The sequence below is a fragment of the Onychomys torridus genome, chromosome 3 (assembly GCF_903995425.1).
Source record: "Onychomys torridus chromosome 3, mOncTor1.1, whole genome shotgun sequence".
Lineage (NCBI taxonomy): Eukaryota > Metazoa > Chordata > Mammalia > Rodentia > Cricetidae > Onychomys > Onychomys torridus.
Genome location: NC_050445.1, coordinates 76,799,446 through 76,814,123, shown reverse-complemented (window position 1 = coordinate 76,814,123; position 14,678 = coordinate 76,799,446). Strand labels below are relative to the sequence as shown.

Below are 14,678 nucleotides of genomic sequence, written 5' to 3'. Positions count from 1 at the left end.
TGCACACAGCTATAATTTCCTTTGTCTGAACGAATGAAGAGTCTTAAAAACTCTAACTCCAAGGAGCCCTAGTGTATGAGAGGTGACATGGCATGTCTCTTGTCATAGGATCTAGATGCACAGAGGTAGGTATGAGGAACCAGCAGTGGTCCTGCAGCTATTACAGTCACCCTTATCTGCAACATGTATTGTTAGTTTATGACCCACACTATAAAACATTGGAGCATCCACTTACCTCTTGAAGCATCATATAGAGAGACTCCAAATGCACATGATTCTTAACATACAAAATAAGAACGTATAGCGAAAACTTAGTGGCTGTTTTAGGTTGTCAATTGGGACCTTTTGGAGATATTTCTTGAATCCCTCTTGAGTTTAAGAACATTCTTTTGAGAAATGAAAACTGAAAGTATAGATATCACAAGTCATGCCCTGGGTTTCTTCTTTTGTATCCGTGTATGGCAGATAGTTATCTTGATTTATCAAAGTATTATAATTTTAATGTAAGCAAAAGGTAGTTTGAATTTGATAACCCAAAATCTAAAAATTTTATTGAAATTATACTTATGAATATGGATTAGAGTATCCTGACACCACTATGTAGATTTTTTTTTTTTTTTTGGTGTTTTTGAGACAAGGTTTCTCTGTGTAGTTTTGGTGCCTGTCCTAGATCTTGCTTTGTTGACCAGGCTGGCTTTGAACTCACAGAGATCCGCCTGACTCTGCCTCATGAGTGCTGGGATTAAAGGTGTGCGCCACCACTGCCTGGCCTAAGTAGATTTTTAGTTCCACCTACAACTACTTGATCTTCACTTTTCCTGTAGTGCTTACCTTCTTCTCCACACTTAAAATTTTTCATGTATCATTTTAATTTTTCATTGCATCCCTTGGTAAAATAAATTTCACATGAAAGAAAGAATTCTTAGAACGTATATTTAAAGAATAACTTAACCCTAACCAAGAAGCTATTTGCAATTAATACCTCTTAGCAAAAGCAACTCAGGTTTCTCCAAAGGCATGTCCCTGAGTGTGCCTGCCTCACTCCAGTGCACGTCCAGTGCCTAGGATCAATGCACCAACAGGAAGTAGATTCCTTTTATTTAGGGATTTTTTTTTTGGGGGGGTTGTTTTTGTTTTGTTTTGTTTTGTTTGTGTGTGGTTTATTTTGTTTTGATTGTTATTGCTTTATTGTCTTTGATTGTTTTGATTTTTGAGAAGGGAGAGAGAAGTCCTGAAACTGGGTGGGTAGGGGGTTGGGAGGACTTGGGAGAGAAAAACCACAATGCAATCAAAATGTATTGTATGAAATTATTTTAAAGGAAAAGTAAGCTTGAAAAATAGATATTGTCCTTTGTATGAGACAAGTATTTTCCATTGAAATATTTCTATATGCTTTTATATGTTTTCCTGAGCCTGGAGGAACAGACACAGAGGCATCTAAATTTAGCTCTATGTGGCAGCAGGTATTGTGCCTGGCACACCCTAATGTATCTGATTTCTGCAGTCTTCTGAACACCTGCCTATCATGTAGGAAACAAAAAGAGAAGCGGTAAGACTGCAGTAATCAAGGCTTCATCGACAGGTGGTTATGTACTTACTGACCTTCCTCTTGATTCCTTTATTATGCTAGTATGCTTTCCACCACAGGTCATGGAAGTTGAAACAAAGCCAATAAGTACAAAAATTAGCACTGCCAATATTCCTTCACAGACTTATTTTCTTTTTCATTTACCTTTGCAGTGATGGTATTAAACTTGGGCCTGTGGGTTCTCAGGCCTACCAAAAACTATAATCTAGCCCTGGGTCTGCAGCCACAAACATCCGAAGTGGATATTGGGAGCCAAGTGTTCTCAGGCACAGGAGACAGCTTCACAGGGTCTCACCCCACCGCAGCAAACATATGTATCTAATTTCACTGACTTGAAAATTCCCAGCTGTGGGAATGTGAGAGGAAACCCAACAACTTGAGCAGGGGTGGCAGTCTTACCCGATGGAGCTTTACTTAGTACTGTACTTGGGTCAGGGAAAGTGGTACTGCTGGGGTGAAAAACTGCGGAATTTTGAAACTGAGCAAAGAATGTTTCATTTTTGAATATCAATGAAAACTTTAAAGAAATTATATATTGTTTATGATTCCTGTAACAAAATAAAAATTATTCATGGAGTGTTTTCAATAAAATGGAATAGCAACCTTTAGAAAACAAGAAAATTTTATAAGAGTTTTGAAACCTGATACAGCTTATTGGTAGAGCATATGTCTAGTATGTGCAAGGCCGTAAGTTTCACCTCCATCAGAGCACACGCATACATAACTGCATGTGCCACAGGTCATGAAGAGATGGTAGCACCAGGAAAGCAGAACTAGCCAGATTAAAACTTCCCATTGTATCTCTCTGTTATAGAATAATCAAACTGTGCCACACATTTGGAGGACAAAGGTAAATGTACATTCAGAGTGATAGCAAACTTTTCTTATCCACTGGCAACAAACTAGGTTGATTCACGGAGTCTCTGGAAAGCACAAAACTCATATACACAGGTCTGTTATATAGTAGGATATCATATGGGCCTATGCATACTCACCACTGTGATTTAAACCACTAGATGATTTATAATTCCAACTGTAATGTAAATGTAATGTAAACTATTGTTATTCTCTATTATTGATAGAATAATGAGAATAAAAATCTCTACGTGTTAAATACAGGTGCAAATTTTCAAGCATTTTTAATCTTTAGTTGCTTGGAACCATAGACATGAAATCCAGGAATACTGAGGGTAGCAGTCAAAATCAGATGGTGGTCATATTGATAACACTAAGAACTGGAGTTTCCCATTTATTTCTGTAAACATACAACAATTCTTTGTATCTTATCAGGTAACTAATGATGTGCCTAAGGTAGGCAGAATAATTAGTTACTTTAAAATAGCAGATAAGGTAGCTTTTAAAGGTTTTTAAATTTTTAAAAATATTTTCTTTGCTCTGTATAGTGAGTTTAGTGTTCTAAGTGAAGGTCCCGTATAATCAACTGCAATATTGGCATAATTACTACAGAAAAAACCAAGCTACCCCCAAATCCCCTTTATTACCGAAGACTCCATCTCAAAGTTCCTCAGAAGTGAACTGTTCATTCCCATTCTCACACTGATTGTAGCTCTTAGTCCACAATCAACACTCCATTCTTGTAGGATTAGATCATGTTACAGGGCTAAATATACACATGACAGCATGCTTGCATATGCTGAGTACACCCCAAATAGCTTCTTCCTTCTAAATTGTGGTCAGAACTGACATTATTTTCTGAGCTAAAGAGTACCAAAGGAATTTTCACAAGACACATATTCATTACTTTGAAGAATATAATGTTTCAAATAACAATTAAATTTATATTTAATTTCAATTTTAATATGCAAAAATATTGTAAATAGTAAAAGATAAACAAAACGTTATGCAGAAATAAGAATTTTAAATCTGTATAATAGTCATAGGTATAACTGAACTCTGCTGAACAAACACAAGCCTTGATTGCTCATTTGGCTAAAGCAGGCAAGATGAGATTAAATAACTTGAAATTTATTCATATGTATGATAATTTTCTAGGCCATTAAAATCATATAATTGTTCAGCAGAAAGAAAGTTAGAATGAGCCAGCCTTGTAGATAATGTTGTTCTATGCATGAGAGAGATGAGAACTGTAGAGATGAATGTTCTCATACAAATTCTAGATCTACCTTCAAATAAACTCTCAATTCTCCTGATAATGCTGTGTCTTGTTTCATTGTTTCTGGGTATGAATTAGTAGTGAAATATTTAAATGGCTTCAAGACTTATTTAACTGTTTTAAGGTAAAGTGAAAGCTGTGCTTTCATAGACATTATTTGTATTAAAGTGTCAGCTCCTCATTATATTTAGTGTTTTTAAGGAATAACTTGCTCCACTCAATAATTCTCATGAGTAAAATTAAAGACTTTTTCCCTCTTCTACATGATAGCCATTCAATAGCCTGGACTAAAATATGAAAAAAAGAAAGAAAGAAAAGAAAAAGAAACTATTGTACATGTGCATTTGGAGTTTAAAAAAAAAAAACATTGTTTATGCAATTTAATTTAGCTTCTGTAATTTTTGTCTTTTACTAGGCAGTATGATAAAATTTTATCTTTGTGAATGTTATTTTCCTTGTTTATCAAATCTTGGTGTTAGTGTATACATTTTAGGGTTTTAGGAGATTAAATTACAGGTGCAAATGACTTGGAGAATACTGTAGAAAGTACTAGAAGCCTCTTTAGATGTGAAGGATGTACTTTTATCCTTTGAAAGATCCTTCAAGGACAGTATCTTCCACTCTTTTACTTATAGTTTTACATTTTATTATATTTTAAGAACTTGTTTATGTGTGTCTTTGGATGTATACACACAATGGTAAATTCTCAGAGAGTCCAGAGAGAGCTCAAATCCCCTGCAGTTGGAGTTACAGGCAACTGTGTGCCACCTAATGTGGGTTCTGGGAACTGAACTCAGGTCCTCTGAAGGGCAGTAAGCATTCATAACCATCTCAGTCATCTCTCTAGCCCTTCCATTCATTTTATACTTCCTTACGGACCATGCTTGTTAGACTTCCTCCACTCTGACCGCTCCATGTCAGTACCAGGGTACTGAGATTAGCTGCCATGTTTGTGAGCACTGGCATTCAGGTGCAGCTGCGTAAGGAAGCAACTTCAGCCACATCTTTTTAAAAATAGAATGCTTTTCAAAATACAACCATGATTAGTTTGTCTTCCTTTTTGTTTTTAGCTTGCTGTTTTGTCATTATTTCTTCCACATATTTAGCCCATAGTTGTTAAGAGATTTCTATATTTTTCCACATGAAGTCAGCCACAAAGATATTTTTTTGAATTGCAATAAGGATGTTTATGACATGCGACTTTGTTTATTTGAAACAGATTTCTGAAGTATTATTTTCTCAAACTTCTGTTAGTTTTAAGTCATAAAAAAGAAAAAAAAATGATATTATTTATTTTCTGCAAATTCACATCATTCACATTCTTGATTTGTTCCATCACTGTGTTCTCAACTAAACCCACTTGACAGAAATTCATGCCTGTGCACCTTCACCCAAATTCCTGGTACTTGCCTGGAATTTGTCAAAGGGAAAGTCAAGGGCAAGAAAATGTCAGAGACTGTTTTGTTGACAGGAAGCTCACTGATCATCTTTAATCCTCGTTCCCTGTCTATAGTCAACAATACTAATTGTTGCTCATCACTTAGTATGATAGTTAGTTTGTGCAGTCTATCTATGTAAGGGAATTCACTTTTCTCCCTGGTTTGCTTTTGATAGGTACAGATGAATAATCGGATTTATTTTTTACCTCTCCTGATACAATAATGACTCTCTCTATTAATGTGATGATGTGGTAAATGTCAACGAACATCCTGATAGTATTTAACCACTATTTTTGGGATTAATCTTTCACATAATTCCCCTCTCTCCACTTTTATTTTATATTTAATATATTATACTGTTACAAGTCTGCCAATAATTTGTTTTATCTTTTGAAAAAAATGGCAAGACTTTCATATCTCTATCAGATCTATTCAATGAACTGACAAAACTTTCCTATAAATGTTCATAAAATGTTGAAATGATCTGTCCATGAATCATTTGGTAGAATTTAGCTTAAAAGCAAAATAAACCTATCAATAAGTACCCTTTTATTTTGCTAAAAATAAGTAGAATAATACTTGTTTATTTCCCACAAACATTTTGCTTCTAACTTAAAAAAGATAGAGGCTTGAGAACACAGCACTTCAGAATCCTGTATTTACGTTGCTTGCCTTTATCAGACACTAATGCTGTTGTCCTCATATTGCCTGTCCATTGTTAGTGGATATTTGTATTCTTATGCATGTAAGTGTGAGTATTTTTACTTGCTTTGTTATGCTGAAACTTTTGAAAGCAATTAGACACTTTACCCATGAATGCTTACTTCTAAGTGCATCTTGTGATAAGGCCGTTTTCTGTCAAGTGTGAGAATATTTGCAAGCATGAGGAATTTTAACTTAATCCCAGTGTTCTCTGATGAAACACTAAAATTTCAAATTCATCTGATTGTTACACAGTTTTTTATTCTTTTTATATTTCCTAGATTCAAGATCTACTCATAGTTCACATATTTTTATTATTACCTTTTAAAGTTTAGACAATTTCCCTTGATTCTCATCACTATTGTGTTTATGGTGTTAACACTTTCCCAAAATTTAGGACTATTTCTTTATACAGAATTAAATAATGTTTTGTTTGATTATGATACTTAATGTAACTATATTCATATAAATGCTACATGAAAATACTGTGGATTTTCAATGTATCACATTAGAAAGTACGTGGGGTCAGATCAAATTTTATGTCTGTTATTTTGTCTTTGAAACTTTTCTAATAAATAAAAAATAAACATCTAAATGCCACAAAATTTCTCTTCAGGCAAACTGTTTATACATATCTCACCAAGGAGAAATTATACTGTCCCCTGTCTTTTCCTTTTAGTGATCATTTGCTTGAATGTTACAACTTCCAATTTCATGCTTATCTTGAAAATATCCAATGATGTTCAAATTACCTAAAGGTACCAAACCACAGTATGTAATTAAAAATTTGCTATGATTATAAGTTTTATGTGCTATTCTTATCAATATGGTAATAATAAATAAGGAGTTCATAAATTATAAATATGTGAACAACATAGATTGTGGGCATATTCATAGGTATATTTATCTTCAAATGTATCAGATTGTGTATTTTAAATATATAGTATGTTAATCATAGTTCAACAGTGTTTCCAAAAATTCTATATTCACTTTATTAGATTTAAAAAATAGTTTTCAAAGATTTCTTTTTAATCTTTTGTTTGTTTGTTTTTTAGAGACAGGGTTTCTATCTGTGTTGCTTTAGTGTCTGTCCTGGAACTCACTCTGTAGACCAGGCAGGCCCTGAACTCACAGAGATCCACCTGGCTCTGCCTCCTGAGTGCTGGGTTAAAGGCATGCATCACCCCTGCTCGGCCTTGAGTTGACTTCTTTAGGTTCATAGTATGAATGCATTTGTACATTAGGAACTGGAAGAAAGTTAAATATGGATATGGGTTCTGAACTTTAATGTTTTAAATGAAAGAAATTTTTATGGTACATGTGACCCATGGCTGTTCAGATTGTAAAATGTGACACCATCCTTTTTTACAACAACAGGGAAAGGTAAATAATTTTGTTAACTTTTCATGTTACTTATATAAATGTTTTTAATAGTACAGTGTTGCTATAGAATCCAAAAATTCAAGTCTAATGGGGCAATAGTAAGAAAACAGTTTTGAGGGTAATCTTCTACTCCATGGTCAGATTTTATGTCCCCTCCACAGTAGGGAATTTGTGTCTGGTTACTGTAAACTAAATAGAAAACCTGTGGTTGTATAGTCATACATATTAGGGAGAACTCACTATGGTTAATTAAACTGATATGGGGTCAGGCTTATTTCTATATCTTCATGTTTTGACCATGAACAAAAGGCTACTCTCAACCTCTACCAGAGAAGCTACTCTATGAAATGAATTTTGGAGAATATAGAGACACATGGCTACTCAAAGTGCAAAGAGTAAGGAGTGGTTGAATGCTCAATCCTAAATAAGACATTTATACTTCTCTGTCCAAGACATAGAGAACATTATACAAGAGAGGAAAGAAGCAATGTAAGAGTTTGAAGATAGGGGGAGGAATTGCAAAATGCTGTCCTTTAGGATTAGCACAACCACTGCAATTGTGAAGTCATAGCAGCTGAAGTTGCCTGTACTAGGTCTGCACAGAACTAGGCCTGTTAACAGTCAGACAGATGTGGAGATGAGTCCTTGTAAGGCCCTAACCTCCCCCATCCCTGCTGAAGTATTGGCTACTGATATATGAAGAAGGAAAGCGGTAATTATCTTTAGTTGCGCATACAGTAGTGAGTCCACCAGTCTCTGCTGGATACTTTGAAACTCAGACACCTAGATGGCCTTGGTTAACTTATTAGACCTCAGAACAGAACAAAAAGACATGAACATACACCTGTATGTAAATGTTTTCTTTATCCAGTTATCTGTTGAGGAACATCTAGATTGTTTCCAAGTTCTGGCTACTATGAATGAAGCCACTATGAACATAGTTGAGCAAGTGTCTTTGTGGTAGGATAGAGCATCCTTTGGGTATATGTCAAGAGTGGTATAGCTGGGTCCTGAGGTGGGCTGATTCCTAGTTTTCTAAAGAACTGCCATATTGATTTCCATAGTGGTTGTACAAGTTTGCATTCTTGTCAGCAATAGAGGAGTGTTCCCCTTGTTCCACATCCTTGCTAGCATGAACTATAACTTATTTTGTTGATCTTCACCATTCTGAAGAGTGTAAGATTAAATCTCAATGTAGTTTTGATTTGCATTGCTTTGGTGCTAAGGATTTTGAACATTTTTATAAATGTTTCTCAGACATTTGAGATTCCAAAAATGACAGCATAAAATGTTCAGGCAGTTGGGTAGAACTAGAAAAAAATCAACTTGAGTGAGGTAACTCAGACTTAGAAAGATAACTATGGTATGCATTCACTTATTATTAGATATTAGTCATTAAGAAAATGATAACCAAACTACAATTTATACACCCAGAGAGGTTAGGTAAAGAGGAGGATTCTGGGACTAGAGGTAGGGGTAGGGGGAACACATGGATCTCTCTGGGAGAAATAGAATAGATTTTATGGGCAAACTAGGGAAAAATGGTGACAGGAGTGGGGGGATTGGATAGTTGGGGGAGGGTTGGAAGAAGAAAGAAGAGGGAGAGATGATTGAATTTGGGAAGCATTTGAGAGATAATATGAAAATCTAGTTCAGTAAAAACTTCATGGAAAAGATGAAGGTGATCCTAATGAGGACTCCTAGTAATGGAGGATACAGTTTCAACTGGCCATCTCTTATATGCAGGAGAGGCTTCCAGTGATGGGACTGGATTGCATTCAATTGAGTTTTTGGCCACTGGGGTCCCATGTAAATCCCCAAACTACCCAGACTGCTGTTAAAACAAAGGTTTGCTCTCTGCAAACTGAGCATGGGACCACATTGCCAAGGACAACACCCACACAGTTCATTGAACGTGGAAAAGTCAAGCTGGTATCTACATTGAACATTCATTCCTATGTTCTTATCTCCTTGGTGCAGGAAGGTACACTGCAGACGACTGAAAGAGAAACATGGACACCAACCCAGTCACAAAACCTGTGACCTACAATCTGTCCTGCCTGCAAAATAGGCTAGGGCAATAGTGGCACAGAAGTTGTGGGAGTAACCAACCAATATCTGATATGACTTAAGGTCCACTCCATGAGAAGGAACCCATACCTGATGCTGCTTGGGTAACCAAGAATGAGAGTCAAGAAATCCCAGAGATTTAGGGTGGAACTAAACACAACTGTTTTTTTTGTTTGTTTTTTTTGTTGTTGTTGTTGTTGTTGTTTTTGTTTTGTTTTTTGGGGTTTTTTGTTTGTTTTTTTTTTAAATCTCAGAGTCGTTTTGATTTGCATTTCCCGGATAATTAGGGATGTTGAGCAATTCCTTAAGTGTCTTTCAGCCATTTGAACTTCCTCTGTTGAGAATTCTCTGTTTATTTCTGGCAATGGTCAAGAGAAAGCCTGATCTGACCTAGTCACCCTAACAGTTGAGCTGGAACTCTCATCCACTGATGGAAGTGGATGCAGAGATCTTCAGCCAGGCCCCAGGTGGAGCTCCAGGTGTCCAATAGTTAAGAAAGAGGAGGGACTGTAAGAGCGTGAATTGTTGAGCACAAGATTGCAAAAAGCACAGGGACAAATAGCCAAATGAATGGAAGCACATGAATTATGAACCAAAGGCTGTGGAGCCCCCAGCTGGATCAGGCCCTCTGGATAAGTGAGCCAATTGAATAGCTTGAACTTTGGGAGGCATCCAGGCTGTGGGACCACGACCTGTCCTTAGTGCATGAGCTGGCTGTTTGGAATGTTGGGCTTACACAGGGACACTTTGCTCAGCCTGGAAGGAGGGGACTGGAGCTGCCTGTACTGAATCCACCAGATTTAAATGAATCCCCAGGGGAGTCTTGGCCCTGGAGGACGTGGGAATGGAGTGGAGGGGCTGGGGAAAAGGTGGGGGCAGGGGCAGGAGGGGGAGGACAGGGGAACCCATGGCTGATGTGTAAAATTATAACATAATAATAATAATAATAATAATAATAATAATAATAATAATAAAGAAAATTTAAAAAATCAATAAAATGACTCCTAATGATATTTTGCTATTCTTACAGATCCATGTCTTATCCAGTCATCATCAGAAAAGCTTCCTCTTGCCGCAGATGGGAACAGATAAAAAGACCTACAGTCAGGCATTACATTGAGAGAGAACCAAATTGGGAGGTCTCCATCTAATCCCTCCCCTCAGAGCTCAGGAAATTCTGGGAGGAGGAGGTTGTAAGATTTTAAGAGCCAGAAGGGATGGAGGACACCAGGAGAACAAAGCCACTGAATCAACTAAGCAAGGCTCCTGTGAGCTCACAGAGACCGAAGCAACAAGCACGGGACTACAGGGGTCTCCTCCAGGTCCTCTGTGAATATATCACAGTTATTAACTTAGTATTTTTTTTATTGGACTCTTGACTGTGATAATAAGTGGGTCTCTGATTCTTGTACCTGCTCTTGGGACTTTTTTCATTCTATTGAATTACTGTGTCCAACCTTGGTAAGATAGTGTTTGCTTCATCTCATTATATTTTATTTTGTTATGTTTGGTTTTATCTCTTAGAAGCCTGTTCTTTTCTAGTGAGAGACAGGAAGGAAGTGGATCTGGAGAGGAGGGGAGGTGGGGAGAAAGTGGGAGGAATAGAGGGAGGAGAAACTATAATCAGGATACTTTGTATATTTTGTGTGAGATAAGAATCTTTTGAGGGGAGGGAGTTTCCAGACAAGGTTTCTCTGTATATAGCCCTGGCTGTTCTGGACTACTCTGGCCTTGAACTCACAAAGATCCACCTTCTTCTGCCTCTTAAGTGTTATGATTAAAGGCTTGTGCCACCTCCACCACCAGGCAAGGATCTATCTTCAATAAAAGAAAAAAAAAGTGACTCCCAATTAAGAAAACAAAAACAAACAAACAAACAAACAAACAAAAGACTACAAAAACACGAATGTGGGGAAGAGACTTGTGAGGGATTCAGCCCTTTAGATTCCCTAAGTCCTATTTCCATTAACACAGTGTTTACATCTACTTCCCAGTGCAAATAAGAAACTTAGTGTTCTGGATTTTAGCACCCAGAAATCACTAGTCAGTGAGGATCAAAGTGAGCAGTGGATTGCACCATGTTTTGTAGATTTTATTTTTTCTAAGTACAGGGTTAAATTCAGAATTGGTCACTACCATAATTAAGCTAAATATGTCATCATAAGACCAAAGAGTATAGATATTGTTTCAGTAAGAATTTTGTTTCAGTAAGAACCCAAGCAAGGCAGTGGTGGCACATGTGTTTAATCCCAGCACTTAGGAGTCGGAGCCAGATGAATCTCTGTGAGTTCGAGGCCAGCCTGGGCTGCAAAGTGAGTTCCAGGACAGGCTCCAAAGCTACACAAAGAAACTGTCTTGAAGAACAAAACAAAACAAACAAACAAACAAACAAACAAACCCAAGACTTTTGAGCGTGAGAGAGTAGGAAGGCTGAGTTATTATATAAACACAGTACGATGCCTTAATGAAGTCAAGTTGAATATGAAAATACAGTGTAGAAAGCTTAAGTTCAGTTAAAAAACGAGAATAAAACAGATTTTATTGTTTCAAACTTGACAACTGAATCAAATGTAGAGTTCAAAGTTCAAAAGCAAAAAAAACCAGTCAAATATTTCAAATATAAATCAAAATGGTAAAAACCAAAAAGAGTGATTTGTTTTATTAAATTAAATCTGAGCAGCTCAGCCTATACATTGTTGGTGCAAATAATACTGTGATATGAGAAGGAATGTATGAAACTATTATCTTCTGGGATAAATAAAAGGGACAATGTTGCAACTGATAATTCTTTCTCATCCCTGTTAATAAAAATTACTCTTTCGCTTAATGAAACCTACAAGTTTAAGGACAATTGGGGTACTTTCATTTCCATTTGTGAGCTTTGTGTATAATAAGTTGTGTCCTGATGAATATCTCTCCAGTGTGTTTTGTGTTTCTGATTATAGAAGCCAATGTGTGTCAATAATCTGTCAATTCTCATTCATAATTTAAGGAAATCTCAATTTTCTTCATTCCATCATTGTATTGGGGGGGGGGGGGGCTTGTTTTTCAATGACACCTTTTCAGCTTCTTATTTCACCTCTTTCCTCCCCATCACAATCCCATGTCCAGTTGGCCAGTTACTCCAACACACCTTCTTGTTTGTTTATTTTGGGGAGAAAGGATTTATTTTGGCTAAACTCAAGGTAGAGTCTGCCATAGTGGGAGGGCAAGGAGGCATGAGCTTGAAAAAGTTGGTCAATTGCATTCATAGTCAAGAAACAGACAGACAGCAGTGATTGCATGCATACAGATGCTCACTCTGTCTCTCCATTAGCACCGTTGTGCCATTGTAAGGGAACATGAAAGGCACTTCCTAAATCATCAATTTCTAGGTGACTACTTGTGAGTCCTATGGTCATTCCTAGCCACAGAACTTCAGGAAGAAAGGAGAGAACATGACCCTTTCCTTGAGATACAAGAGACACAGCCCACGATTGGCTTTTGAAAATCACTGAGTAAAAGAATATTTAAAAATTGAAATTTGCTTCATGATAAACTCACAGTCCTGAAGTAATGAATTACTATTGCAAACAACTAGTTTCAGTGTAAACACGCAATTGTCAATATGTCAAAGCTCTTATTTTGATTTGTTTCTGTATTGACTTAAATTCTTATTAATTTGGGGAATCATATATATATATACACATATACTATATATTATATATACATATATATTATACATATAATATTGTAATACAAGCAATGTTTCAAAAGCCAAGCTATCTGGTTCACTAGTTGGCCAATAGCCTCATTGTAGAGAAACAGACAGCAGTGATTATGTTTTACTGATAACGTAAAAAAAGAAAATGACAGACTGAATCCACTGAATGCTACTTACTGAGTTACCCCTGGATTATACAATATAATTACCTAATACATATGTTTGTGCTGAAAAATGTCATAGGTTTTAATATCTTAATTATACCTTTTCTGCTTCTTCTCCAGAAGTCCACAGTTAAATTTCTCTTAAATCTTACATGCTGCTGAGCTAAAATATTATTCTGTCCAATTCTTACAGCTTTTTCTTCCCATTTATCTTCCACAAGTTCCAACAATTTCTGTTGTTTTATGTCAGTGACCATTGTATGTTAAGTAGTTTATGAAAAATATGCAGCACATAGATTGTCTTAATTCATTTAGTTAATTGAGAGACTGTTAATGTTATAGTTGTCATAATTTTTTCTTTGTTTTGAAGTAATGAAAAGTAGTCACATAATGTATGGCATGTGTAAATGAATATATAATATATTTAGTTCTATAAGGAACTGAATGCCGTATTTTCAAATGTACAGCAAAATTAAAAGTACTACTGCTCCTGCAGTCTTAGAATTATATTCTTGTTATAATTTTAAGAACTTTGTCATTATTGTACATAAAACTTGAGAGTAAATTATTTTAACATTAATTTTGATGTTAAACACTCAGCTTATTTCTATCTAAACAAATAAAAGACACTTAGGACTTGTCATTAAGGATTTTAGTTGCTATTTAGAAAACAAATAGAATGCAACAAAATCATAGATGTTTATGAGTCTTCTTTTAATAATGATACCCTGTAGTCTTTGAAAGAGGTAAACTGAGGCATCTAATATTTATCTCTTAAATAATGTAGTAAGTATAAAATATAAAGCAAATTATGAAATACACATAGAGCACACATAGGAATCAGTTCATTTAGGAATTTAAACACACTTTATACTAAATCCTCCAAGGGTAATACACTTAAAGTTAAAATTTGAGAAAAATAAATATGCCATAAATGAAGACAAAAATCAGATGCTGAGAGCAGCAGAGAAACATATTACCCAGCAGCAGCAGCTTAACAGTTCTTGCATCTCGCTCAGCATCTTCCTGAAGCTTTTTCTCCAGCTCTTTTGACCTTTTGGCTGACTCCTTGCTCTCTGAACTAATTCCACTTCCCATCTTTTGAGGTGAGATGCTGGTCAGTTGACTTGCTCAACTTTCCAAACACAGAGCTCAGCGGCGGTTTGGGTAGAGGACTTAAGAGCAGTGCTTACTAGGGCAGGCAGCAGCCTATTCCCTGCACTCTCAATTCTGCTTTGACTAGGGGGATCTTTTCTATCTGTCACCTGATCGGGAGGGAAAGCTATGCAGCTCCAATGAAAGCTGAAGAGGAAACTCATTATGCTTTCAAATTAAATGGTCACATCTGGCACATCTTCAAAACCATGCTTAGCTGCCTTAAAGTCCAGTACAAAATACATGGAAAGCATTCAGAATTTTGATATCCAAGGTGGTCTGTGTTAGGCAATTCAAGTAAAACATCTTTCAACAACAGGAAATATTTGTTATTGGTGTT

General features: G+C 36.1%; 1 protein-coding gene across 1 annotated transcript in view; it reads right to left on the bottom strand.

The window, feature by feature from the left end:
- Gnat3 (G protein subunit alpha transducin 3) overlaps positions 1-14,401 on the bottom strand; it is a 42,381-nt gene extending 27,980 nt beyond the window's left edge. The window contains exon 1 of the mRNA XM_036182233.1: positions 14,164-14,401. Coding sequence (XP_036038126.1) covers positions 14,164-14,281 — 118 coding nt within the window. The 5' untranslated portion in view covers positions 14,282-14,401. The remainder of the gene's footprint in view (positions 1-14,163) is intronic.
- Positions 14,402-14,678: the final 277 nt, after the last annotated feature.